Raw genomic sequence first — 25,121 nt, forward strand, 5'->3', positions numbered from 1 at the left:
TCCTATGGGATTCCTATGGGGTTCCTATGGGATTCTTATGGGGTCCCTATGGGGTCCCTATGGAGTTCCTATGGGGTTTCCATGGGATTCTTATGGGGTTTCCATGGGGTTCCTATGGGATTCCTATGGGGTTCCTATGGGATTCTTATGGGGTCCCTATGGGGTCCCTATGGGGCTTCCATGGGGTTCCTACGGGATTCCTATGAGATTCTTATGGGGTCCCTCTGGAGTCCCTATGGGGTTTCCATGGGATTCCTATGGGATTCTTATGGGGTTTCCATGGGGTTCCTATGGGGTCCCTATGGGGTCCCTATGGAGTTCCTATGGGGTTTCCATGGGGTTTCTTATGGGGTTTCCATGGGGTTCCTATGGGATTCCTATGGGGTTCCTATGGGATTCCTATGGGGTTTCCATGGGGTTCCTATGGGATTCCTATGGGATTCCTATGGGGTTCTTATGGGGTCCTTATGGGGTTCTGATGGGTCCCTGTGGGGTCCCTGTGGGGTTTCTATGGGGTTTTTGGGGCTCACCTCCACGCGGATGAAGCGGTCGCCATGCGTGCTCAGCAGCTCCTCCAGGCTGGGCATGGACCAGGTGCGGTCAATGTTGGGACCCCACGGGTCAACGCCCTGACCCCAGTGACCCCAAAGACCCCACAGAGCCCCACTGACCCCATTGACCCCATTGACCCTAAAGATCCCACAGAGCCCCACGGACCCCAATGACCCCAAAGATCCCACAGAGCCCCACTGACCCCAATGACCCCACAAAGCCCCACTGACCCCACTGACCCCAGTGACCCCAATGACCCACAGAGCCCCACTGACCCCACTGACCCCATTGACCCTAAAGATCCCACAGAGCCCCACTGACCCCAATGACCCCAATGACCCTAAAGATCCCACAGAGCCCCACTGACCCCAATGACCCCATTGACCCTAAAGATCCCACAGAGCCCCACGGACCCCATGACCTCAGTGACCTCACAGAGCCCCACTGACCCCAATGACCCCAATGACCTCACTGACCCCATTGACCCTAAAGACCCCACTGACCCCAATGACCCCACTGACCCCACAGAGCCCCACTGACCCCAAAGACCCCATAGAGCCCCACTGACCCCACTGACCCCAAGACCCCACGGAGCCCGAAGACCCCAAAGATCCCACAGAGCCCCACTGACCCCAATGACCCCACAGAGCCCCACTGACCCCAAAGACCCCACGGAGCCCAAAGACCCCACTGACCCCACAGAGCCCCACTGACCCCAATGACCCCAAAGACCCCACTGAGACCCACTGAGCCCACTGACCCCACTGACCCCACAGAGCCCAATGACCCCAAAGATCCCACAGAGCCCACTGACCCCAAAGACCCCACTGAGCCCCACTGACCCCACTGACCCCATTGACCCTAAAGACCCCACTGACCCCACAGAGCCCCACTGACCCCAATGACCCCAAAGACACCAATGACCCCAAAGACCCCACAGAGCCCCACTGACCCAATGACCCCAATGACCCCAATGACCCCAAAGATCCCACAGAGCCCCAATGACCCCACAGACCCCAATGACCCCAATGACCCCAAAGACCCACAGAGCCCCACTGACCCCAATGACCCCACAGACCCCAATGACCCCAAAGAGCCCCAATGACCCCAATGACCCAATGACCCCACAGAGCCCACTGACCCCAATGACCCCAAAGAGCCCCAATGACCCCAATGACCCCAAAGACCCCAAAGACCCCACTGACCCCAAAGACCCACTGACCCCAATGACCCCAAAGACCCCAATGACCCCAAAGACCCACAGAGCCCCACTGACCCCAATGACCCCAAAGACCCCAATGACCCCAAAGACCCACAGAGCCCCATGACCCCAAAGACCCCAATGACCCCACAGAGCCCCATTGACCCCACAGACCCCACTGACCCCAATGACCCAATGACCCCAAAGACCCCACAGAGCCCCATGACCCCAATGACCCCACAGAGCCCCACTGACCCCAATGACCCCAAAGACCCCACAGACCCCAATGACCCCAATGACCCCACAGAGCCCCACTGACCCCAATGACCCCAAAGACCCCACAGAGCCCCACTGACCCCAATGACCCCACAGAGCCCCACTGACCCCAATGACCCCACAAGAGCCCCACAGACCCCAAGACTGACCCCAAAGACCCCACAGAGCCCCACTGACCCCAATGACCCCACAGAGCCCCACTGACCCCAATGACCCCAAAGACCCCACAGAGCCCCACTGACCCCAATGACCCCAATGACCCCACAGACCCACTGACCCAAGACCCCACTGACCCCACTGACCCCAATGACCCCACAGACCAAGGCCCACTGACCCCAAAGAACACACAGAGCCCCACTGACCCTAAAAATCCCACAGAGCCCCACTGACCCCAATGACCCCAAAGACCTCAAAGACCCCACAGAGCCCCACTGACCCCAAAGATCCCACAGAGCCCACTGACCCTAAAAATCCCACAGAGCCCCACTGACCCCAATGACCCCAAAGACCCCAATGACCCCACTGAGCCCCACTGACCCAATGACCCCAAAGACCCCACAGAGCCCCACTGACCCCAATGACCCCAAAGACCCCACAGAGCCCCACTGACCCCAAAGACCCCAATGACTCCACAGAGCCCCACTGACCCCAATGACCCCAAAGACCCCACAGAGCCCCACTGACCCCAAAGACCCCACAGAACCCCACTGACCCCAATGACCCCAAAGACCCCACTGAGCCCCACTGACCCCAATGACCCCAAAGACACCACAGAGCCCCACTGACCCCAAAGACCCCAAAGACCCCACAGAGCCCCACTGACCCCACAGAACCCCACTGAGCCCCACTGACCCCAATGACCCCAAAGACCCCACAGAACCCAATGACCCCAATGACCCCAAAGACCCCACAGAGCCCCACTGACCCCAATGACCCCAATGACCCCACAGAGCCCCACTGACCCCAATGACCCCACTGACCCCAAAGATCCCACAGAGCCCCACTGACCCCACTGACCCCAAAATCCCATGCAGCCCCACTGACCCCAATGTCTCCACTGATCCCATAACCTCCCTGACCCCATTGACCCTACAGACCCCATTGACCCCATAACCCCCCTGACCCCACCGACCCCATTGACCCCGATGCCCCATTGACCCCCCTGACCCCATTGACCCTACAGACCCCATTGATCCCACTGACCCCAAAGACCCCATAACCCCCCTGACCCCACAAACCCCATTGACCCCAATGCCCCCATTGACCCCCCTGACCCCATAACACCCCTGACCCCATTGACCCTACAGACCCCATTGACCCCCCTGACCCCATAACCCCCCTGACCCCATAACCCCCCTGACCCCACAAACCCCATTGATCCCAATGCCCCCATTGACCCCCCTGACCCCATTGACCCCACAGACCCCATTAATCCCACTGACCCCCTGACCCCATAACATAACACCCCTGACCCCATTGACCCTACAGACCCCATTGATCCCACTGGCCCCATAACCCCCCTGACCCCACAAACCCCATTGACCCCAATGCCCCCATTGACCCCCTGACCCCATTGACCCTACAGACCCCATTGATCCCACTGACCCCATTGACCCCATAACCCCCCTGACCCCATAACATCCCTGACCCCACAAACCCCATAACCCCCCTGACCCCACAAACCCCATTGACCCCGATGCCCCCATTGACCCCAATGCCCCCATTGACCCCCCTGAGCCCATAACACCCCTGACCCCACTGACCCCACGGACCCCATTGATCCCACTGACCCCCCTGACCCCATAACCCATTGACCCCATAACCCCCCTGACCCCACAAACCCCATTGACCCCGATGCCCCCACTGACCCCCCTGACCCCATAACATAACACCCCTGACCCCATTGACCCTACAGACCCCATTGACCCCATAACCCCCCTGATCCCATAACCCCCCCGACCCCGTGACCCCTGACCCCTGACCCCGTGACCCCTGACCCCTGACCCCAGGCTCACAAGCTCTTTTTGATGGAGCCCTTCCCATCAATCCCATAACCCCCCCGACCCCATAACCCCCCAAACCCAACCCCATAGCCCCCCAACCCTGTGACCCCTCGACCCTCTGACCCCTGACCCCTGACCCCGTGACCCCGTGACCCCTGACCCCAGGCTCACAAGCTCTTTTTGATGGAGCCCTTCCCCATCGATCCCATAACCCCCCCAACCCCATAACCCCCCCAACCCCATAACCCCCCAACCCCATAACCCCCCCAACCCCATAGCCCCCCGACCCAGTGACCCCTGACCCCATGACCCCTGACCCCGTGACCCCTGACCCCGTGACCCCAGGCTCACAAGCTCTTTTTGATGGAGCCCTTCCCCATCGATCCCATAACCCCCCTGACCCCATAGCCCCCCAGACCCCATAACCCCCCAACGCCAACAACATAGCCCCCCGACCCTCTGACCCCTGACCCCTGACCCCGTGACCCCCTGACCCCTGACCCCAGGCTCACAAGCTCTTTTTGATGGAGCCCTTCCCATCGATCCCATAACCCCCCGACCCCACAAACCCCATTGACCCCAATGCCCCCATTGACCCCCCTGACCCCATTGACCCTACAGACCCCATTGATCCCACTGACCCCATTGACCCCATAACCCCCCTGACCCCATAACATCCCTGACCCACCAAACCCCATAACCCCCCTGACCCCACAAACCCCATTGACCCCGATGCCCCCATTGACCCCAATGCCCCATTGACCCCCCTGAGCCCATAACACCCCTGACCCCACTGACCCCACGGACCCCATTGATCCCACTGACCCCCCTGACCCCATAACCCCATTGACCCCATAACCCCCTGACCCCACAAACCCCATTGACCCCGATGCCCCCACTGACCCCCCTGACCCCATAACATAACACCCCTGACCCCATTGACCCTACAGACCCCATTGACCCCATAACCCCCCTGATCCCATAACCCCCCGACCCCGTGACCCTGACCCCTGACCCCGTGACCCCTGACCCCTGACCCCAGGCTCACAAGCTCTTTTTGATGGAGCCCTTCCCCATCAATCCCATAACCCCCCGACCCCATAACCCCCCCAAACCCAACCCCATAGCCCCCCAACCCTGTGACCCCTCGACCCTCTGACCCCTGACCCCTGACCCCGTGACCCCGTGACCCCTGACCCCAGGCTCACAAGCTCTTTTTGATGGAGCCCTTCCCCATCGATCCCATAACCCCCCAACCCCATAACCCCCCAACCCCATAACCCCCCAACCCCATAACCCCCCCAACCCCATAGCCCCCCGACCCAGTGACCCTGACCCCATGACCCCTGACCCCGTGACCCCTGACCCCGTGACCCCAGGCTCACAAGCTCTTTTTGATGGAGCCCTTCCCCATCGATCCCATAACCCCCCTGACCCCATAGCCCCCCAGACCCCATAACCCCCCCAACGCCAACAACATAGCCCCCCGACCCTCTGACCCCTGACCCCTGACCCCGTGACCCCCTGACCCCTGACCCCAGGCTCACAAGCTCTTTTTGATGGAGCCCTTCCCCATCGATCCCATAACCCCCCCGACCCCATAACCCCCCAACCCCATGACCCCCCCAACCCCATAGCCCCCCGACCCAGTGACCCCTGACCCCGTGACCCCTGACCCCGTGACCCCTGACCCATGACCCCAGGCTCACAAGCTCTTTCTGATGGACCCCTTCCCCATCGACCCCATAACCCCCCCAACCCCATAACCCCCCGACCCCATAACCCCCCAACCCCAACCCCATAGCCCCCCGACCCTCTTACCCCTGACCCCTGACCCCGTGACCCCTGACCCCGTGACCCCTGACCCCTGACCCCAGGCTCACAAGCTCTTTTTGATGGAGCCCTTCCCCATCGATCCCATAACCCCCCCGACCCCATAACCCCCCAACCCCAACCCCACAGCCCCCCGACCCTCTGACCCCTGACCCCGTGACCCCTGACCCCGTGACCCCGTGACCTCTGACCCCAGGCTCACAAGCTCTTTCTGATGGACCCTTCCCATCGACCCCATAGCCCCCCGACCCCATAACCCCCCCAACGCCAACCCCATAGACCCCCGACCCTCTGACCCTGTGACCCCTGACCCCGTGACCCCGTGACCTCTGACCCCTGACCCCAGGCTCACAAGCTCTTTTTGATGGACCCCTTCCCCATCGACCCCATAGCCCCCCCGACCCCATAACCCCCCCAAACCCAACCCCATAGCCCCTCGACCCTCTGACCCCTGACCCCGTGACCCCTGACCCCGTGACCCCGTGACCCCTGACCCCAGGCTCACAAGCTCTTTTTGATGGACCCCTTCCCCATCGACCCCATAGCCCCCCCGACCCCATAACCCCCCCAACCCCATGACCCCCCCAACCCCATAGCCCCCCGACCCGTGACCCCTGACCCCGTGACCCCTGACCCCTGACCCCAGGCTCACAAGCTCTTTCTGATGGACCCCTACCCCATCGGTCCCATAGCCCCCCCGACCCCATAACCCCCCCAACCCCAACCCCATAGCCCCCCGACCCTCTGACCCCTGACCCCATGACCCCGTGACCCCTGACCCCGTGACCCCTGACCCCTGACCCCAGGCTCACAAGCTCTTTTTGATGGAGCCCTTCCCCATCGATCCCATAACCCCCCCAACCCCATAACCCCCCAACCCCAAACCCACAGCCCCCCGACCCTGTGACCCCATGACCCCTGACCCCGTGACCCCGTGACCCATGACCCCTGACCCCAGGCTCACAAGCTCTTTCTGATGGACCCCTTCCCCATCGACCCCATAGCCCCCCCGACCCCATAACCCCCCGACCCCATAACCCCCCGACCCCAAACCCACAGCCCCCCGACCTTGTGACCCCTGACCCTCTGACCCCTGACCCCGTGACCCCTGACCCCGTGACCCCGTGACCCCTGACCCCAGGCTCACAAGCTCTTTTTGATGGACCCCTTCCCCATCGATCCCATAACCCCACCAACCCCATAACCCCCCCCAACCCCTACCCCACAGCCCCCGACCCTGTGACCCCTGACCCCTGACCCCTGACCCCGTGACCCCTGACCCCTGACCCCAGGCTCACAAGCTCTTTTTGATGGACCTCTTCCCCATCGATCCCATAACTCCCTCAACCCCATAGCCCCCCAACCCCATAGCCCCCCGACCCTCTGACCCCTGACCCCCTGACCCCGTGACCCGTGACCCCTGACCCCAGGCTCACAAGCTCTTTTTGATGGAGCCCTTCCCCATCGATCCCATAGCCCCCCAACCCCATAACCCCCCAACCCCACAGCCCCCCGACCCTCTGACCCCTGACCCCGTGACCCCTGACCCCTGACCCCGTGACCCCGTGACCCCTGACCCCAGGCTCACAAGCTCTTTCTGATGGACCCCTTCCCCATCGATCCCATAACCCCCCCAACCCCATAGCCCCCCAACCCCAAACCCACAGCCCCCGACCCTGTGACCCCTGACCCGTGACCCCTGACCCCGTGACCCCTGACCCGGTGACCCCTGACCCAAGGCTCACAAGCTCTTTTTGATGGAGCCCTTCCCCATCGACCCCATAGCCCCCCACTGACCCCATAACCCCCCGACCCCATAACCCCCCCAACCCCAACCCCATAGCCCCCCGACCCTGTGACCCCTGACCCCGTGACCCCTGACCCCGTGACCCCTGACCCCTGACTCCAGGCTCACAAGCTCTTTCTGATGGACCCCTTCCCCATCGACCCCATAACCCCCCAACCCCATAGCCCCCCAACCCCATAACCCCTCGACCCTCTGACCCCTGACCCCTGACCCCCTGACCCCTGACCCCGTGACCCCGTGACCCCTGACCCCAGGCTCACAAGCTTTTTTTGATGGAGCCCTTCCCCATCGACCCCATAGCCCCCCACTGCCCCCATAGCCCCCCGACCCCATAGCCCCCCAACCCCATAACCCCTCGACCCTCTGACCCCTGACCCCGTGACCCCTGACCCCTGACCCCAGGCTCACAAGCTCTTTCTGATGGACCCCTTCCCCATCGACACCATAGCCCCCCCGACCCCATAAACCCCCAACCCCATAGCCCCCGACCCAGTGACCCCTGACCCCATGACCCCTGACCCCGTGACCCCGTGACCCCGTGACCCCTGACCCCAGGTTCACAAGCTCTTTTTGATAGACCCCTTCCCCGTCGATCCCATAACCCCCCCAACCCCATAGCCCCCCGTGACCCCCGACCCCATAGCCCCCCGACCCTCTGACCCCTGACCCCGTGACCCCTGACCCCTGACCCCAGGCTCACAAGCTCTTTCTGATGGACCCCTTCCCCATCGACCCCATAGCCCCCAGACCCCATAACCCCCCCAACCCCATGACCCCCCCAACCCCATAGCCCCCCAACCCCGTGACCCCTGACCCCGTGACCCCTGACCCCGTGACCCCTGACCCCGTGACCCCGTGACCCCTGACCCCAAGTTCACAAGCTCTTTTTGATGGAGCCCTTCCCCGTCAATCCATAACCCCCCCAACCCCATAACCCCCTGACCCTCTGACCTCGTGACCCCTGACCCCGTGACCCCTGACCCCTGACCCCGTGACCCCGTGACCCCTGACCCCTGACCCCAGGCTCACAAGGTCTTTTTGATGGACCTCTTCCCCATCGACCCCATAGCCCCCCCAACCCCATAACCCCCCCAACCCCAAACCCACAGCCCCCTGACCCCGTGACCCCTGACCCCGTGACCCCTGACCCCGTGACCCCGTGACCCCTGACCCCAGGCTCACAAGCTCTTTTTGATGGAGCCCTTCCCATCGTGGTCCAGCACTTTGAAGGCTCCCATGATGACGTCCTCGGGGTCAGCGCCTGCGGGGGGGGGGGGAAGGGGGAGAAATGTGGGGTCAGGGGTCACCGTGGGGTCAGGGGTCACCGTGGGGTCAAGGGTCAGGATGGGGTCAGGGGGCCTTACGGGGTGGGGGGTTAATATGGGGTCCATAGGGTCCATAGAGAGAGATCTATGGGGCAGGGATGGATCTGTGGGGCAGGGATGGGATCTGTGGGGCAGCAGTGGTGATCAATGGGGCAGAGAGGATCTGTGGGGCAGCTATGGGGCAGGAGGATCAGTGGGCAGGATGGATCAGTGGGGCAGGCGGCTCAGTGGGGCAGGGACGGATCTAAGGTCAGGAGGGTCTATGGGGCAGGGATGGGATCTATGGGGCAGGGCGGCATCTGTGGGGCAGAAGGGGATCCAGTGGGCAGGATCTATGGGTCAGGAGGTCTATGGGGCAGGATGGGATCTATGGGGGCAGGGGCAGATATGGGGCAGCGGTGGATCTATGGGGCAGGGATGGATCTATGGGGCAGGGACAGGATCTATGGGGCAGGGATGGATCTATGGGGCAGGGCAGATTTATGGGGCAGGGGATCATGGGGCAGGATCTATGGGGCAGGGCGGATCTATGGGGCAGGGCGGATCTATGGGGCAGGCTGTGGCGTCAGTGGGGCAGGGATCTATGGGGCAGGCGGATCTAGGGGGCAGGGCGGATCTATGGGGCAGGGTGGATCATGGGACGCAGGGATCTATGGGGCAGATAAGGGATCTATAGGGCAGGGCGGCCAGATCGGGCAGGGATGGATCTATGGGGCAGGGCGGATCTATGGGGCAGGGAGGATCAGTGGGGCAGGATCTATGGGGCAGGATGGGATCTATAGGGAAGGGCGGCTCAGTGGGGCAGGGATGGATCTATGGGGCAGGGCGGATCTATGGGGCAGGGAGGATCAGTGGGGAGGGATCTATGGGGCAGGGCGGATCTATGGGGCAGAATGGGATCATGGCAGGATTTGGGCAGGGATGAATCTATGGGGCAGGATGGGATCTATGGGGCAGGGAGGATCAGTGGGGCAGGATCTATGGGGCAGAAGGCGGATCTATGGGGCAGGGCTGGCATACAGTGGGATCTATGGGGCAGGAGGCAGGGCATCTATGGGGCAGGGCGGCATCTATGGGGCAGGGAGGATCAGTAGTGGGCAGGATCTATGGGGCAGGATGGGATCTATGGGGCAGGGCAGATCTATGGGGCAGGGAGGATCAGTGGGCAGGGATCTATGGGGCAGGGATTGGATCTATGGGGCAGGGCGATCTATGGGGCGGCTCAGATGGGGCAGGGATGGATCTATGGGCAGGGCGGATCTATGGGGCAGGGAGGATCTATGTGGTAGGGCAGGAATCTATGGGGCAGGGCGGATCTATGGGGCAGGGAGGATCAGTGGGGCAGGATCTATGGGGCAGGCGGATCTATGGGGCAGGGCGGATCTATGGGGCAGGGAGGATCAGTGGGGCAGGATCTATGGGGCAGGGCTGGGATCAGTGGGGCAGGATCTATGGGGCAGGGCGGATCTATGGGGCAGGCTGACCCTTGAGCTTCTCCCCAAACATGGTGAGGAAGACGGTGAAGTTGATGGGGCCGCTCGCCTCCTTGATCATCGCGTCCAGCTCCTCGTTCTTCACGTTCAGCCGCCCTATGGGGCGGGGGGGGGGGGGTCAGCCGTCCCCTATGGGGTCACCGCTACCCTATGGGGTCAACTGTTCCCCTATGGGGTCACCGCTACCCTATGGGGTCACCTTTATCCCTATGGGGTCACTGCTACCCTATGGGGTCAGCTGTTCCCCTATGGGGTCACCTTTATCCCTATGGGGTCACCTGTCCTTCTATGGGGTCACTGCTACCTTATGGGGTCACCTTTATCCCTATGGGGTCACCTTTATCCCTATGGGGTCAGCCGTCCCCTATGGGGTCACCGCTACCCTATGGGGTCAACTGTTCCCCTATGGGGTCACCTTTATCCCTATGGGGTCACCTTTATCCCTATGGGGTCAGCCGTCCCCTATGGGGTCACCGCTACCTTATGGGGTCAACTGTTCCCCTATGGGGTCACCTGTCCACCTATGGGGTCACCGCTACCCTATGGGGTCAACTGTTCCCCTATGGGGTCACCGCTACCCTATGGGGTCACCGCTACCCTATGGGGTCACCTGTTCTTCTATGGGGTCACCGCTACCCTATGGGGTCAACTGTTCCCCTATGGGGTCAGCCGTCCCCTATGGGGTCACCGCTACCCTATGGGGTCACCGCTACCCTATGGGGTCAGCTGTTCCCTATGGGGTCACCTGTCCGCCTATGGGGTCACTGCTACCCTATGGGGTCACCTTTATCCCTATGGGGTCAGTCATCCCCCTATGGGGTCACCGCTACCCTATGGGGTCACCTGTTCCCCTATGGGGTCACTGCTACCCTATGGGGTCACCTTTATCCCTATGGGGTCACCTGTTCCCCTATGGGGTCACCTGTCCGCCTATGGGGTCACTGCTACCTTATGGGGTCACCTTTATCCCTATGGGGTCAGCCGTCCCCTATGGGGTCACCGCTACCCTATGGGGTCAGCTGTTCCCCTATGGGGTCACCGCTACCTTATGGGGTCACCTTTATCCCTATGGGGTCACCTGTCCTTCTATGGGGTCACCTTTATCCCTATGGGGTCAGCCGTCCCCTATGGGGTCACCGCTACCCTATGGGGTCACCGCTACCCTATGGGGTCAGCTGTTCCCTATGGGGTCACCTGTCCGCCTATGGGGTCACTGCTACCCTATGGGGTCACCTTTATCCCTATAGGGTCAGCCGTCCCCTATGGGGTCACCTGTCCGCCTATGGGGTCACTGCTACCCTATGGGGTCAACTGTTCCCCTATGGGGTCACCGCTACCTTATGGGGTCACCTTTATCCCTATGGGGTCAGTCATCCCCCTATGGGGTCACCGCTACCCTATGGGGTCACCTTTATCCCTATGGGGTCAGCCGTCCACTATGGGGTCACCGCTACCCTATGGGGTCAACTGTCCGCCTATGGGGTCACTGCTACCCTATGGGGTCACCTTTATCCCTATGGGGTCACCTGTCCTTCTATGGGGTCACTTTTACTTCTATGGGGTCACCTTTATCCCTATGGGGTCACTGCTACCCTATGGGGTCACCTTTATCCCTATGGGGTCACCTGTCCCTATGGGGTCACTGCTACCTTATGGGGTCACCTTTATCCCTATGGGGTCAACTGTTCCCCTATGGGGTCACCTTTATCCCTATGGGGTCAGTCATCCCCCTATGGGGTCACCTTTACTTCTATGGGGTCACTTGTCCCCCTATGGGGTCACCTGTTCTTCTATGGGGTCACCTTTATCCCTATGGGGTCAACTGTTCCCCTATGGGGTCACCGCTACCCTATGGGGTCACCTTTATCCCTATGGGGTCAGCTGTTCCCCTATGGGGTCAGCCGTCCCCTATGGGGTCACCGCTACCTTATGGGGTCACCTTTATCCCTATGGGGTCAACTGTTCCCCTATGGGGTCACCGCTACCCTATGGGGTCACCTTTATCCCTATGGGGTCAACTGTTCCCCTATGGGGTCACCTTTATCCCTATGGGGTCAACTGTTCCCCTATGGGGTCACCGCTACCCTATGGGGTCACCTTTATCCCTATGGGGTCAACTGTTCCCCTATGGGGTCACCTTTATCCCTATGGGGTCAACTGTTCCCCTTTGGGGTCACTGCTACCCTATGGGGTCACCTGTCCTTCTATGGGGTCACCTTTTCTTCTATAGGGTCAGCCGTCCCCTATGGGGTCCCCTGTTTCCCTATGGGGTCACCTGTCCGCCTATGGGGTCATCTGTCTCCCTATGGGGTCACCGCTACCCTATGGGGTCAACTGTCCTTTTATGGGGTCACTTGTCCTTCTATGGGGTCATCTGTCCCCCTATGAGGTCACCTTTATCCCTATGGGGTCACCGCTACCCTATGGGCTCATCTGTCCTTCTATGGGGTCACCTTTATCCCTATGGGGTCACTGCTACCCTATGGGGTCACCTGTCCTTCTATGGGGTCACTGCTACCCTATGGGGTCACCTGTCCATCTATGGAGTCCTTAAAGGCCCCGCCCCCTCCTCACAGGCCCCGCCCCCTCCTTAAAGGGCCAACCCCCTCCTTAAAGGCCCCGCCCCCTCCTTAAAGGCCCCGCCCCCTTCTTAAAGGCCCCGCCCCCTCCTTAATGGCCCGCTCTCTTCTTAAAGGCCCCGCCCCATCCTTAAAGACCCCGCCCCCTCCTTAAAGGGCCAGTCCGCTCCTTAAAGGCCCGCCCTCTTCTTAAAGGCCCCGCCCCCTCCCTACATGCCCCGCCCCTCCTCACAGGCCCTCCCCCTCCTTAAAGGGCCAGTTGCCTTCTTAAAGGCCCCGCCCCCTCCTTACATGCCCCTCCTCCACCTTACAGGCCCCACCCCCTCTTCACAGGCCCCGCCCCCTCCTAAAAGGGCCAGTCCACTCCTTAAAGGCCCCGCCCCCTCCTTAAAGGCCCCGCCCCCTCCTTAAAGGGCCCGTCCTCTCCTTAAAGGGCCCGCCCCCTCCTCACAGGCCCCGCCCCCTCCTTAGAGGGCCAACCCCCTCCTTAAAGGCCCCGCCCCCTCCTTAAAGGGCCAGTCCCCTCCTTAAAGGCCCCACCCCCACCTTAAAGGCCCCGCCTCCTCCTCACAGGCCCCGCCCCCTCCTCACAGGCCCCGCCCCCTCCTAAAAGGGCCAGTCCACTCCTTAAAGGCCCCACCCCCTCCTTAAAGGCCCCACCCGCTCCTTAAAGGGCCAGCTGCCTTCTTAAAGGCCCCGCCCCCTCCTCACAGGCCCCGCCCCCTCCTCACAGGCCCCGCCCCCTCCTTAAAGGGCCCGCCCGTACCCATGGCTGCGAAGGTCTCCCGCAGGTCGTCCTTATCAATGATTCCATCCCGGTTCTGATCGATCACCGTGAACGCCTGCGGGACAACGGGGACGTTTGGGGACATCGGGACACGTGGGGGACATGGGGGACATGGGGACGTTGGGGGGACATTGGGATCAATGGGACATTGGGGGACATTGGGGACAATGGGGACCAATGGGGACATTGGGGGACATTGGGGGGACTTTGGGATCAATGGGGACATTAGGGGACAATGGGGACAAAGGAGGACATTGAGGGGACATTGGGGGGACATTGGGGGGCCATTGGGATATATGGGGACATTGGGGACAATGGGGGACATTGGGGGACATTGGGGGACATTGGGGGGACATTGGGGGGACAATGGGGGACATTGGGGATCAATGGGGGACAATGGGGGACAGTGGGATCAATGGGGGACATTGGGACAACGGGGACGTTTGGGGACATCGGGACACGTGGGGGACATGGGGGGACATGGGGACGTTGGGGGGACATTGGGATCAATGGGACATTGGGGGACATTGGGATATATGGGGATCAATGGGGACAATGGAGGACATTGGGGAACATTGGGGGACATTGGGGGACAACGGGGACGTTTGGGGACATTGGGGGACACGTGGGGACACTGGGGGACATTGGGGACATTGAGGGGACATTGGGATATATGGGGACAATGGGGACAATGGGGACATTGGGGGACATTGGGGGACATTGGGGGGACATTGGGTATATGGGGATCAATGGGGGACAATGGGGACATTGGGGGACATTGGGGGACAATGGGGGACATGGGGTATATTGGGGATCAATGGGGACAATGGGGGGACATTGGGGGACATTGGGGACAATGGGGACAATGGGGGACATTGGGGACAACGGGGACGATTGGGGACATTGGGATATATGGGATCAATGGGGGACATGGGGACAGTGGGGGACATTGGGATCAATGGGGGACAATGGAAGGACAATGGGGGACATTGGGGGACATTGGGGGACATGGGGACATGGGGACATTGGGGGACCATTGGGATATATGGGGACATTGGGGACAATGGGGGACATTGGGGGACATTGGGGACATTGGGGACAATTGGGGGACATTGGGGGGACAACGGGAGACTTGGGGACATTGGGGACAATGGGGGGACATGGGGGACGATGGGGGACATTGGGATATATGGGGACATTGGGGGACATTGGGATATATGGGGATCAATGGGGGACAATGGAGGACAACTGGGGACATTGGGATCAATGGGGACAATGGGGACAATGGGGGACATTGAGGGGACATTGGGGCATGGGACATTGGGCATGGGGGACAATGGGGGACATTGGGGACATTGGGGACAATGGGGACATTGGGGGACAATGGGGACAATGGGGACATTGGGGACATTGGGGGACATTGGGGGACATTGGGGGACAATGGGGGACATTGGGGACAATGGGGGACATTGGGGACATTGGGGGACAACGGGGGGACATTGGGGGACATGGGGGGGACATTGGGGGACATTGGGGGACATTGGGGTGATATATGGGGACATGGGGGACAATGGGGGACAGTGGGGGACATTGGGATCAATGGGGGACATTGGGGGACAATGGGGGGACAATGGGGGACAATGGGGGACATTGGGGGGACATTGAGGACATTGAAGGGACATTGGGGGACATGAGTGGACATTGGGGATCAATGGGGACATTGGGGACAATGGGGGGACAATGGGGACATTGGACTGGGGGACATTGGACAATGGGGACATTGGGGGACATTGGGGGACATTGGGACAATGGGGGACAATGGGGACATTGGGACAATGGGGAACAATGGGGGGACATATGGGACATGGGGACAATGGGGACAATGGGAATGAGGGGACATTGGGGACATTGGAGGGGACAATGGGGACAGATGGGGGACATTGGGGATTGGCAATGGGGGGACATTGGGGGACATGGGGGACAATGGGGGACAATGTGGGGACATTGGGGGACAATGGGGGGGGACATTGGGGGACAATTGGGGACAATGGGGACATGGGACAATGGGGGACAATGGGGGACAATGGGGACACTGGGACAATGGGGGACATTGAGGGACATTGACGGGGACAATGGGGACATTGAGATCAATGGGGGGACATTGGGGGGACAATGGGGGACAATGGGGGACAATAGGGGACATGTGGACAATGGGGGACATTGAGGGACATTGAGGGACATGGACATTGGGGACATTGGGGGACATGGGGGACAATGAGGGGACAATGGGGGACAATTGAGGGGACATTGGGGGGACATTGGGGGACATTGGGGATCATGGGGGACATTGGGACAATGGGGGATTGAACAGTTTGGGGACATCGGGACACGTGGGGGACATTGGGGGACATTGGGGGGACATTGGGGGGACAATGGGGGACATTGGGGACAATGGGGGACAATGGGGGACATTGGGGGACATTGGGATCAATGGGGGACATTGTGGACAATGGGGGACAATGGGGGACAATGGGGGACAATGGGGGACAATGGGGGACATTGGGTGGAGAATGGGGGGACAATGGGGGACATTGGGGGACAATGGGGGGACAATGGGGAAATTGGGGGACATTGAGATCAATGGGGGACATTGAGGGGACATTGGGGGACAATGGGGGGACAATAGGGGAAATTGGGGACATTGAGATCAATGGGGGACATTGGGGGGACATTGGGGGACAATGGGGGACAATGGGGAACAATTGGGGACATTGGGATCAATGGGGAACAATGGGGGGACAATGGGGGACAATGGGGACATTGAGGGGACATTGGGGGAAAATGGGGACAATGGGGGACAATGGGGGACAATAGGGGACATTGTGGACAATGGGGACATTGGGGACATTGGGGACAGGAGGAGGTGCCCCCCCCCCACCCCCCCCCCCCCACCCAAGGGACAGCTGCACCCTGAAGGCGTCACCCGACCCCGGAGCGGTGACAGCTGGTGGCCCAAAATAGGGACCCCAAAGGCGCCCCAAGGAACGTCGGCCCGCCCCACAAGTGTCACCCGACCCCACAGGTGTCACCCAGCCCCCCCCCCCCCCCCCCCCCCCAAGTGTCACCACGACCCCAAAAAAGGGGCGCCGCCCCTCCCCCCCCCCCCCCCCCACCTCCCCTCCTTGGAATGGAGTTGGGACAGCTGGCCTGGAGCGTCAGCCGGCCCTAAAAGGGTCACCAAGACCCTAAAAGTGCCACCAAGGCCCTAAAAGTGCCACCATGACCCTAAAAGTGTCACCATGACCCTAAAAGTGTCACCCAGACCCTGAACGTGCCACCCAGACCCTAAAAGAGTCACCAAGACCGTAAAAGTACCACCCTGACCCTAAAAGAGTCACCAAGACCCCAAAAGTGCCACCATGACCCTAAAAGTGTCACCAAGACCCTAAAGTGCCACCAAGACCCTAAAAGTGCCACCATGACCCTAAAAGTGCCACCAAGACCAGACCTAAAAGTGACACCATGACCCTAAAAGTGCCACCAAGACCCTAAAAGAGTCACCGAGACCCTAAAAGAGTCACCAAGACCCTAAAAGTGCAACCCAGACCCTAAAAGTGCCACCCAGATCCTAAAAGAGTCACCAAGGACCTAAAAGTGCCACCGAGATCCTAAAAGTGCCAGCCAGACCCTAAAAGTGCCACCAAGGGCCTAAAAGTGTCACCGAGACCCTAAAAGAGTCACCGAGACCCTAAAAGTGCCACCCAGACCCTAAAAGTGCCACCAAGACCCTAAAAGAGTCACCCAGATCCTAAAAGTGCCACCAAATGCCTAAAAGTGTCACCAAGACCCTAAAAGTGTCACCATGACCCCAAAAATGCCACCATGACCCTAAAAGAGTCACCCAGACCCTAAAAGTGCCACCAAGGGCCTAAAAGTGCCACCAAGACCCTAAAAGTGTCACCAAGACCCTAAAAGTGCCACCAAGACCCTAAAAGTGCCACCAAGACCCTAAAAGAGTCACCAAGAGCCTAAAAGAGCCACCAAGACCCTAAAAGTGTCACCAAGACCCTAAAAGTGCCACCCAAGTCCTAAAAGTGCCACCAAGAGCCTAAAAGTGCCACCAAGACCCTAAAAGTGCCACCAAGACCCTAAAAGAGTCACCAAGATCCTAAAAGAGTCACCAAGACCCTAAAAGTGTCACCAAGACCCTAAAAATGCCACCATGACCCTAAAAGTGCCACCAAGGGCCTAAAAGTGTCACCAAGATCCTAAAAGTGTCACCCAGACCCGGAAAGTGTCACCAAGACCCCAAAGTACCACCAAGACCCTAAAAGAGTCACCAAGATCCTAAAAGTGTCCCCCCAAACCCGAAAGTGTCACCAAGATCCTAAAAGTGACACCAAGACCCCAAAAGTGTCCCCCATAGGGACCCACAGAGCCCCATAGAGCCCCACAGAGCCCCATAGAGCCCCACAGAGACCCCACAGCGCCCCACAGAGCCCCATAGAGCCCCACAGAGCCCCATAGAGACCCACAGAGACCCACAGAGACCCCACAGCGCCCCATTGAGCCCCACAGAGCCCCATAAAGACCCCACAGCGCCCCATAGATACCCACAGCGCCCCATAGAGCCCCATAGAGCCCCACAGAGCCCCATAAAGACCCCACAGCGCCCCACAGTGCCCCATAGAGCCCCATTGAGCCCCATTGAGCCCCATAAAGACCCCACAGCGCCCCATAGATACCAACAGCGCCCCATAGAGCCCCATAGAGCCCCACAGCGCCCCATAGAGCCCCACAGAGCCCCATAGAGACCCATAGAGACCCCAAAGCGCCCCATAGAGCCCCATAGAGACTCATAGAGCCCCCACAGCGCCCCATAAAGCCCCCACAGCGCCCCATAGAGCCCCATAGAGCCCCCACAGTGCCCCACAGAGCCCCATAAAGCCCCCACAGCGCCCCACAGTGCCCCATAGAGCCCCATTGAGCCCCATTGAGCCCCATAAAGACCCCACAGCGCCCCATAGATACCAACAGCGCCCCATAGAGCCCCATAGAGCCCCACAGCGCCCCATAGAGCCCCACAGAGCCCCATAGAGACCCATAGAGACCCCAAAGCGCCCCATAGAGCCCCATAGAGACTCATAGAGCCCCCACAGCGCCCCATAAAGCCCCCACAGCGCCCCATAGAGCCCCACAGCGCCCCCACAGTGCCCCACAGAGCCCCATAAAGCCCCCACAGAGACCCCACAGCGCCCCATAGAGCCCCATAGAGCCCCATAAAGACCCCACAGCGCCCCACAGCGCCCCACAGAGCCCCATAAAGACCCCACAGCGCCCATAGAGCCCCACAGAGCCCCATAGAGACCCCACAGAGACCCCACAGAGCCCCATAAGGAACCACACACAGCCCCCATTGCCAGCCCCCCCACCCCATTCCCCCCCCCCCCCCAATTAATTAATTAACACCCCCCAATTAAGGCACCTCTTTGAACTCCTGGATCTGGGTCTGATCGAACATGGAGAAAACATTGGAGGAGCCCTCGGCTGCGCGGCGCTTCGCCTTCTTGGGGGCCTGGGGGGGGTCAGTGGGTCAAATATGTGGGGCAGGGGGGTCGTGGGGGGGTCCTGGGGGGGGGTCAGTGGGTCAAATATGTGGGGCAGGGGGTCCTGGGAGGGTCAGTGGGGTCAGATGTGTGGGGCAGGGGGTCGTGGGGGGGTCGTGGGGGGGGTCAGTGGGTCAAATATGTGGGGCAGGGGGGCCCGGAGGGTCGTGGAGGGGTCCTGGGGGGGTCAAATGTGTGGGGCAGGGGGGATTGGGGGGTCCTGAGGGGGTCGTGGGGGGGTCAGATGTGTGGGGCAGGGGGGCCCGGAGGGTCCTGAGGGGGTCGTGGGGGGGTCAAATGTGTGGGGGGTCTGGGGGGCTCAGTGGGGGCAGATGTGTGGGGCTGGGGGTCCTGGGGGGTCTTGGAGGGGTCCTGGGGGGTCAGTGGGTCAAATATGTGGGGCTGGGGGGCCCGGAGGGTCCTGAGGGGTCGTGGAGGGGTCAGATGTGTGGGGCGGGGGGGTCTTTGGGGGGGTCCTGGGGGGGGTCAGTGGGTCAAATATGTGGGGCAGGGGAGCGTGGGGGGGTCCTGGGGGCAAATGTGTGGGGCAGGGGGGTCGTGGGGGGGTCAGTGGGGTCAGACGTGTGGGGCAGGGGGGTCGTGGGGGGGTCAGTGGGGTCAGATGTGTGGGGCAGGGAGGGCCCGGAGGGTCCTGAGGGGGTCGTGGGGGGTCAGATGTGTGGGGCAGGGGGTCTGGGGGGGTCAGTGGGTCAAATATGTGGGGCAGGGGGGCCCGGAGGGTCCTGAGGGGGTCGTGGGGGGTCAGATGTGTGGGGCAGGGGGCCCGGAGGGTCCTGAGGGGGTCGTGGGGGGGTCAAATGTGTGGGGTGGGGGGGTCTGGGGGGCTCAGTGGGGGCAGATGTGTGGGGCTGGGGGTCCTGGGGGGTCCTGGAGGGGTCCTGGGGGGGTCAGTGGGTCAAATATGTGGGGCAGGGGGGCTTGGGGGGTCCTGAGGGGGTCGTGGGGGGGTCAAATGTGTGGGGCGGGGGGTCTGGGATGGTCCTGGGGGGTCAGTGGGGTCAGATGTGTGGGGCAGGGGGGCCCGGAGGGTTCTGAGGGGGTCGTGGGGGGGGTCAAATGTGTGGGGCAGGGGGGCTTGGGGGGTCCTTGGGGGGGTCAGTGGGTCAAACATGTGGGGCAGGGGGGCACAGAGGGTCCTGAGGGGGTCGTGGGGGGGTCAAATGTGTGGGGCAGAGGGGTCTGGGGGGTCAGTGGGTCAAATATGTGGGGCAGGGGGGTCGTGGGGGGGGTCAGTGGGTCAAATATGTGGGGCAGGGGGGCCCGGAGGGTCCTGAGGGGTCGTGGGGGGGTCAGATGTGTGGGGCAGGGGGGTCTGGGGGGGTCAGTGGGTCAAATATGTGGGGCAGGGGGGCCCGGAGGGTCCTGGGGGGTCAGTGGGGTCAGATGTGTGGGGCAGGGGGGGCCTGGGGGGGTCAGTGGGGTCAAATGTGTGGGGCAGGGGGATTGGGGGGTCCTGAGGGGGTCGTGGGGGGTCAGATGTGTGGGGCGGGGGGGTCTGGGGGGGTCCTGGGGGCAAATGTGTGGGGCAGGGGGTCGTGGGGGGGTCCTGGGGGAGTCAGTGGGGGCAGATGTGTGGGGCAGGGGGTCGTGGGGGGTCGTGGGGGGCAAATGTGTGGAGCAGGGGGGCCTGGGGGGGTCATGGGGGTCTCTATGGGGGTCTATGAGGGGGAAATATGGGGGGGGGTCTCTATGGGGGTCTCTATGGGGGGAATCTGGGGGTCTTTTGGGGGGTCCATGGGGGTCTCTTTGGGGGGGTCTGTGGGGGTTCCATGGGGGGGAATCTGGGGGTCTTTTGGGGGGGTCTTTGGGGGTCCATGGGGGTCTGTATGGGGTTCTATGAGGGGGAAATATGGGGGGGTCCATGGGGGTCTCTGGGGTCTCTATGGGGGGGTCCATGGGGGGGACATGGGGGTCTTTGGGGGGTCTTTGGGGGTCTGTATGGGGGGAATCTGGGGTCTTTGGGGGGTCTTTGGGGGTCTGTATGGGGGGAATCTGGGGGTCTTTTGGGGGGGGTCCATGGGGGTCTCTATAGGGTTCTATAAGGGGGAAATATGGGGGGGGTCTCTATGGGGGGAATCTGGGGGTCTTTCGGGGGGGGGGGGGGGGGTCCGTGGGGGTCTGTATTGGGGGGGGGAGGGGGAAATATGGGGGGGGGTCCGTGGGGGTCTGTATGGGGGTCTATGAGGGGAAATATGGGGGGGGTCCGTGGGGGTCTCTATGGGGGTCTATGAGGGGGAAATATGGGGGGGTCTCTATGGGGGTCTGTATGGGGGGAATCTGGGGGTCTTTTGGGGGGTTCCGTGGGGGTCTCTATGGGGGGGTCCATGGGGGTCTCTGGGGGTCTCTATGGGGGGGTCCATGGGGGGGACATGGGGGTCTTTGGGATCTCTATGGGGGAAATGTGGGGGTCTTTCTGGGGGGGGGGTCCATGGGGGTCTCTATGGGGGTCTATGAGGGGGAAATATGGGGGGGGGTCTCTATGGGGGTCTCTATGGGGGGGGGTCCATGGGGGTCTCTGGGGGTCTCTATGGGGGGGTCCGTGGGGGGGAATATGGGGGTCTTTGGGGGGTCTTTGGGGGTCTGTATTGGGGTCTATGAGGGGGAAATATGGGGGGGTCTCTATGGGGGAATCTGGGGGTCTTTTGGGGGGTCCGTGGGGTCTCTATGGGGGGGTCCATGGGGGGGAATCTGGGGGTCTTTGGGGGGTCTTTGGGGGTCTGTATGGGGGTCTATGGGGGAGAAATATGGGGGGGGTCCATGGGGGTCTTGAGGGTCTCTATGGGGGGGTCCGTGGGGAGGAATCTGGGGGTCTCTGGGGGGTCTCTGGGGGGTCTCTGGGGGGTCCATGGGGGTCTCTATGGGGTTCTATGAGGGGGAAATATGGGGGGGGTCTGTGGGGGTCTTTGGGGGGGGGTCCATGGGGGGGAATATGGGGGTCTTTGGGGGTCTGTATGGGGGGTGGTCCATGGGGGTCTCTGGGGGTCTCTTTGGGGGGGTCTCTGGGGGGTCTTTGGAGGTCTGTATGGGGGGGGGTCCTTGGGGGTCTCTATGGGGGAACTTAGGGGTCTTTGGGGGGGGTCTTTGGGGGTCCATGGGGGTCTGTATGGGGTTCTATAAGGGGGAAATATGGGGGGGGTCTCTATGGGGGGAATCTGGGGGTCTTTCGGGGGGGGGGGTCCGTGGGGGTCTTGAGGGTCTCTATGGGGGGGTCCGTGGGGGGAATATGGGGGTCTTTGGGGGGTCTCTGGGGGGTCCATGGGGGTCCCTATGGGGTTCTATGAGGGGGAAATATGGGGGGGGGGTCTCTATGGGGGGAATCTGGGGGTCTTTGGGGGGGGGGGGGTCCGTGGGGGTCTGTATTGGGGGAGGGTCCGTGGGGGTCTCTGGGGGTCTCTATGGGGGTCTATGAGGGGGAAATATGGGGGGGGTCTGTGGGGGTCTCTATGGGGGGGTCCGTGGGGGGAATATGGGGGTCTTTGGGGGGTCTTTGGGGGTCCATGGGGGTCCCTATGGGGTCTATGAGGGGGAAATATGGGGGGGGGTCTGTATGGGGGGAATCTGGGGGTCTTTTGGCGGGGGTCCATGGGGGTCCCTATGGGGTCTATGAGGGGGAAATATGGGGGGGGTCTCTATGGGGGGAATCTGGGGGTCTTTCGGGGGGGGGGGTCCGTGGGGGTCTGTATTGGGGGAGGGGGAGGGGGAAATATGGGGGGGGGGTCCGTGGGGGTCTCTGGGGGGTCTTTGGGGGTCTGTATGGGGGAAATGTGGGGGTCTTTTTGGGGGGGGGTGCATGGGGGTCTCTATGGGGTTCTATAAGGGGGAAATATGGGGGGGGTCTATGGGGGTCTGTATGGGGGGAATCTGGGGGTCTTTTGGGGGGGTCCATGGGGGTCTCTGGGGGTCTCTATGGGGTTCTATGAGGGGGAAATATGGGGGGGGTCCATGGGGGTCTCTGGGGGTCTCTATGGGGGAACTTGGGGGTCTTTTCGGGGGGTCTTTTGGGGGGGTCTTTGGGGGTCCATGGGGGTCCCTATGGGGTTCTATGAGGGGGAAATATGGGGGGGGTCTCTATGGGGGGAATCTGGGGGTCTTTCAGGGGGGGGGGTCCGTGGGGGTCTGTATTGGGGGAGGGGGAGGGGGAAATATGGGGGGGGGGTCCGTGGGGGTCTCTGGGGGGTCTTTGGGGGTCTGTATGGGGGAAATGTGGGGGTCTTTTTGGGGGGGGGTCCATGGGGGTCTCTATGGGGTTCTATAAGGGGGAAATATGGGGGGGGGTCTCTATGGGGGTCTGTATGGGGGGAATCTGGGGGTCTTTTGGGGGGGGTCCGTGGGGGTCTCTATGGGGGGTCCATGGGGGGGACATGGGGGTCTTTGGGGTCTCTATGGGGGAAATGTGGGGGTCTTTCTGGGGGGGGGGGGTCCATGGGGGTCTCTATGGGGGTCTATGAGGGGGAAATATGGGGGGGGGGTCTCTATGGGGGGAATCTGGGGGTCTTTTGGGGGGGTCCATGGGGGTCCCTATGGGGTTCTATGAGGGGGAAATATGGGGGGGGTCTCTATGGGGGTCTTGGGGTCTCTATGGGGGGGTGCATGGGGGGGAATCTGGGGGTCTCTGGGGGGTCTTTGGGGGGTCTATGGGGGTCTGTATGGAGTCTATGAGGGGGAAATATGGGGGGGGTCTCTATGGGGGGAATCTGGGGGTCTTTCGGGGGGGGGGGGGGGGTCCGTGGGGGTCTGTATTGGGGGAGGGGGAAATATGGGGGGGGGGGTCTTTAGGGGGTCCCCCCCCCCAACTCACCATCGTGCCGCTGTCAGTGGGGTCGCTGTGGGGCTGCTATGGAGCCGTTATGGGGCCGTTGTGGGGCGGCCCTTTTATTGCCCCCTCCTCCCCGCCCCCCGCCCCAAAAGGGGGAGTTGGGTGGGGGTTGGGGTGGGGGTTGGGGTGGGGGTTGGGGTGGGGGTGGGGCCCGACCCGAAATAGCACCGAATGGGGGGGAGGGGGGAGGGGGGAGGGGATGGGGGGCGCCCCATAGCGCCCTATAAGGAGAGGGGCTAAAGATAGCGCTGAGCCCACAGCGGGACCCACAGCTGCCCCATAGCTGAGGTTGGGGGGAGAGTTGTAGGGCCCCGTAGGGATCCCAGAAAGGGAAACCCCACAGGGACCACATAGGGACCCCATAGAGGCCCCATAAAGACCCCATATAGAGACCCCATAGGGACCCCATAAACGGAGACCCCACAGGGACCCCATAGGGACCCCATAAACAGAGACCCATAGGGACCCCACAGGGACCCACAGGGACCCCATAGGGACCCCATAAACGGAGACCCCACAGGGACCCCATAGGGACCCCATAAATAAAGACCCCATAGGGACCCCACAGAGACCCCATAGGGACCCCATAGGGACCCCATATAGAGACCCCGTAGGGACCCCATAAAGACCCCATAAACAAAGACCCCACAGGGACCCCATAAACAGAGACCCCATAGGGACCCCACAGGGACCCCATAGGGACCCCATAGGGACCCCATAGAGACCCCACAGAGACCCCGTAAACGGAGACCCCATAGGGACCCATAGGGACCCCATAGAGACCCCATAAACACAGACCCCATAAACGCAGACCCCACAGAG

General features: G+C 61.7%; 1 protein-coding gene across 1 annotated transcript; it reads right to left on the minus strand.

Moving 5' to 3' along the window:
* Nucleotides 1–428: 428 nt before the first annotated feature.
* LOC146542016 (myosin regulatory light chain 11-like) lies at nt 429–24,370 on the minus strand. Its single transcript, XM_085215067.1, has 6 exons — nt 24,282–24,370; nt 19,342–19,431; nt 13,836–13,911; nt 10,482–10,586; nt 8,855–8,933; nt 429–579 (listed from the first exon to the last, which is right to left on the minus strand). Exons 1-6 carry the CDS (start codon nt 24,282–24,284, stop codon nt 444–446), a joined length of 489 nt encoding a protein of 162 aa, XP_085071193.1. The 5' UTR covers nt 24,285–24,370; the 3' UTR covers nt 429–443.
* Between the last annotated feature and the right edge of the window lie 751 nt (nt 24,371–25,121).

The sequence above is a fragment of the Meleagris gallopavo genome, unplaced genomic scaffold (genome assembly GCF_905368555.1).
Source record: "Meleagris gallopavo unplaced genomic scaffold, MGAL_WU_HG_1.1 scaffold_3, whole genome shotgun sequence".
NCBI lineage: Eukaryota > Metazoa > Chordata > Aves > Galliformes > Phasianidae > Meleagris > Meleagris gallopavo.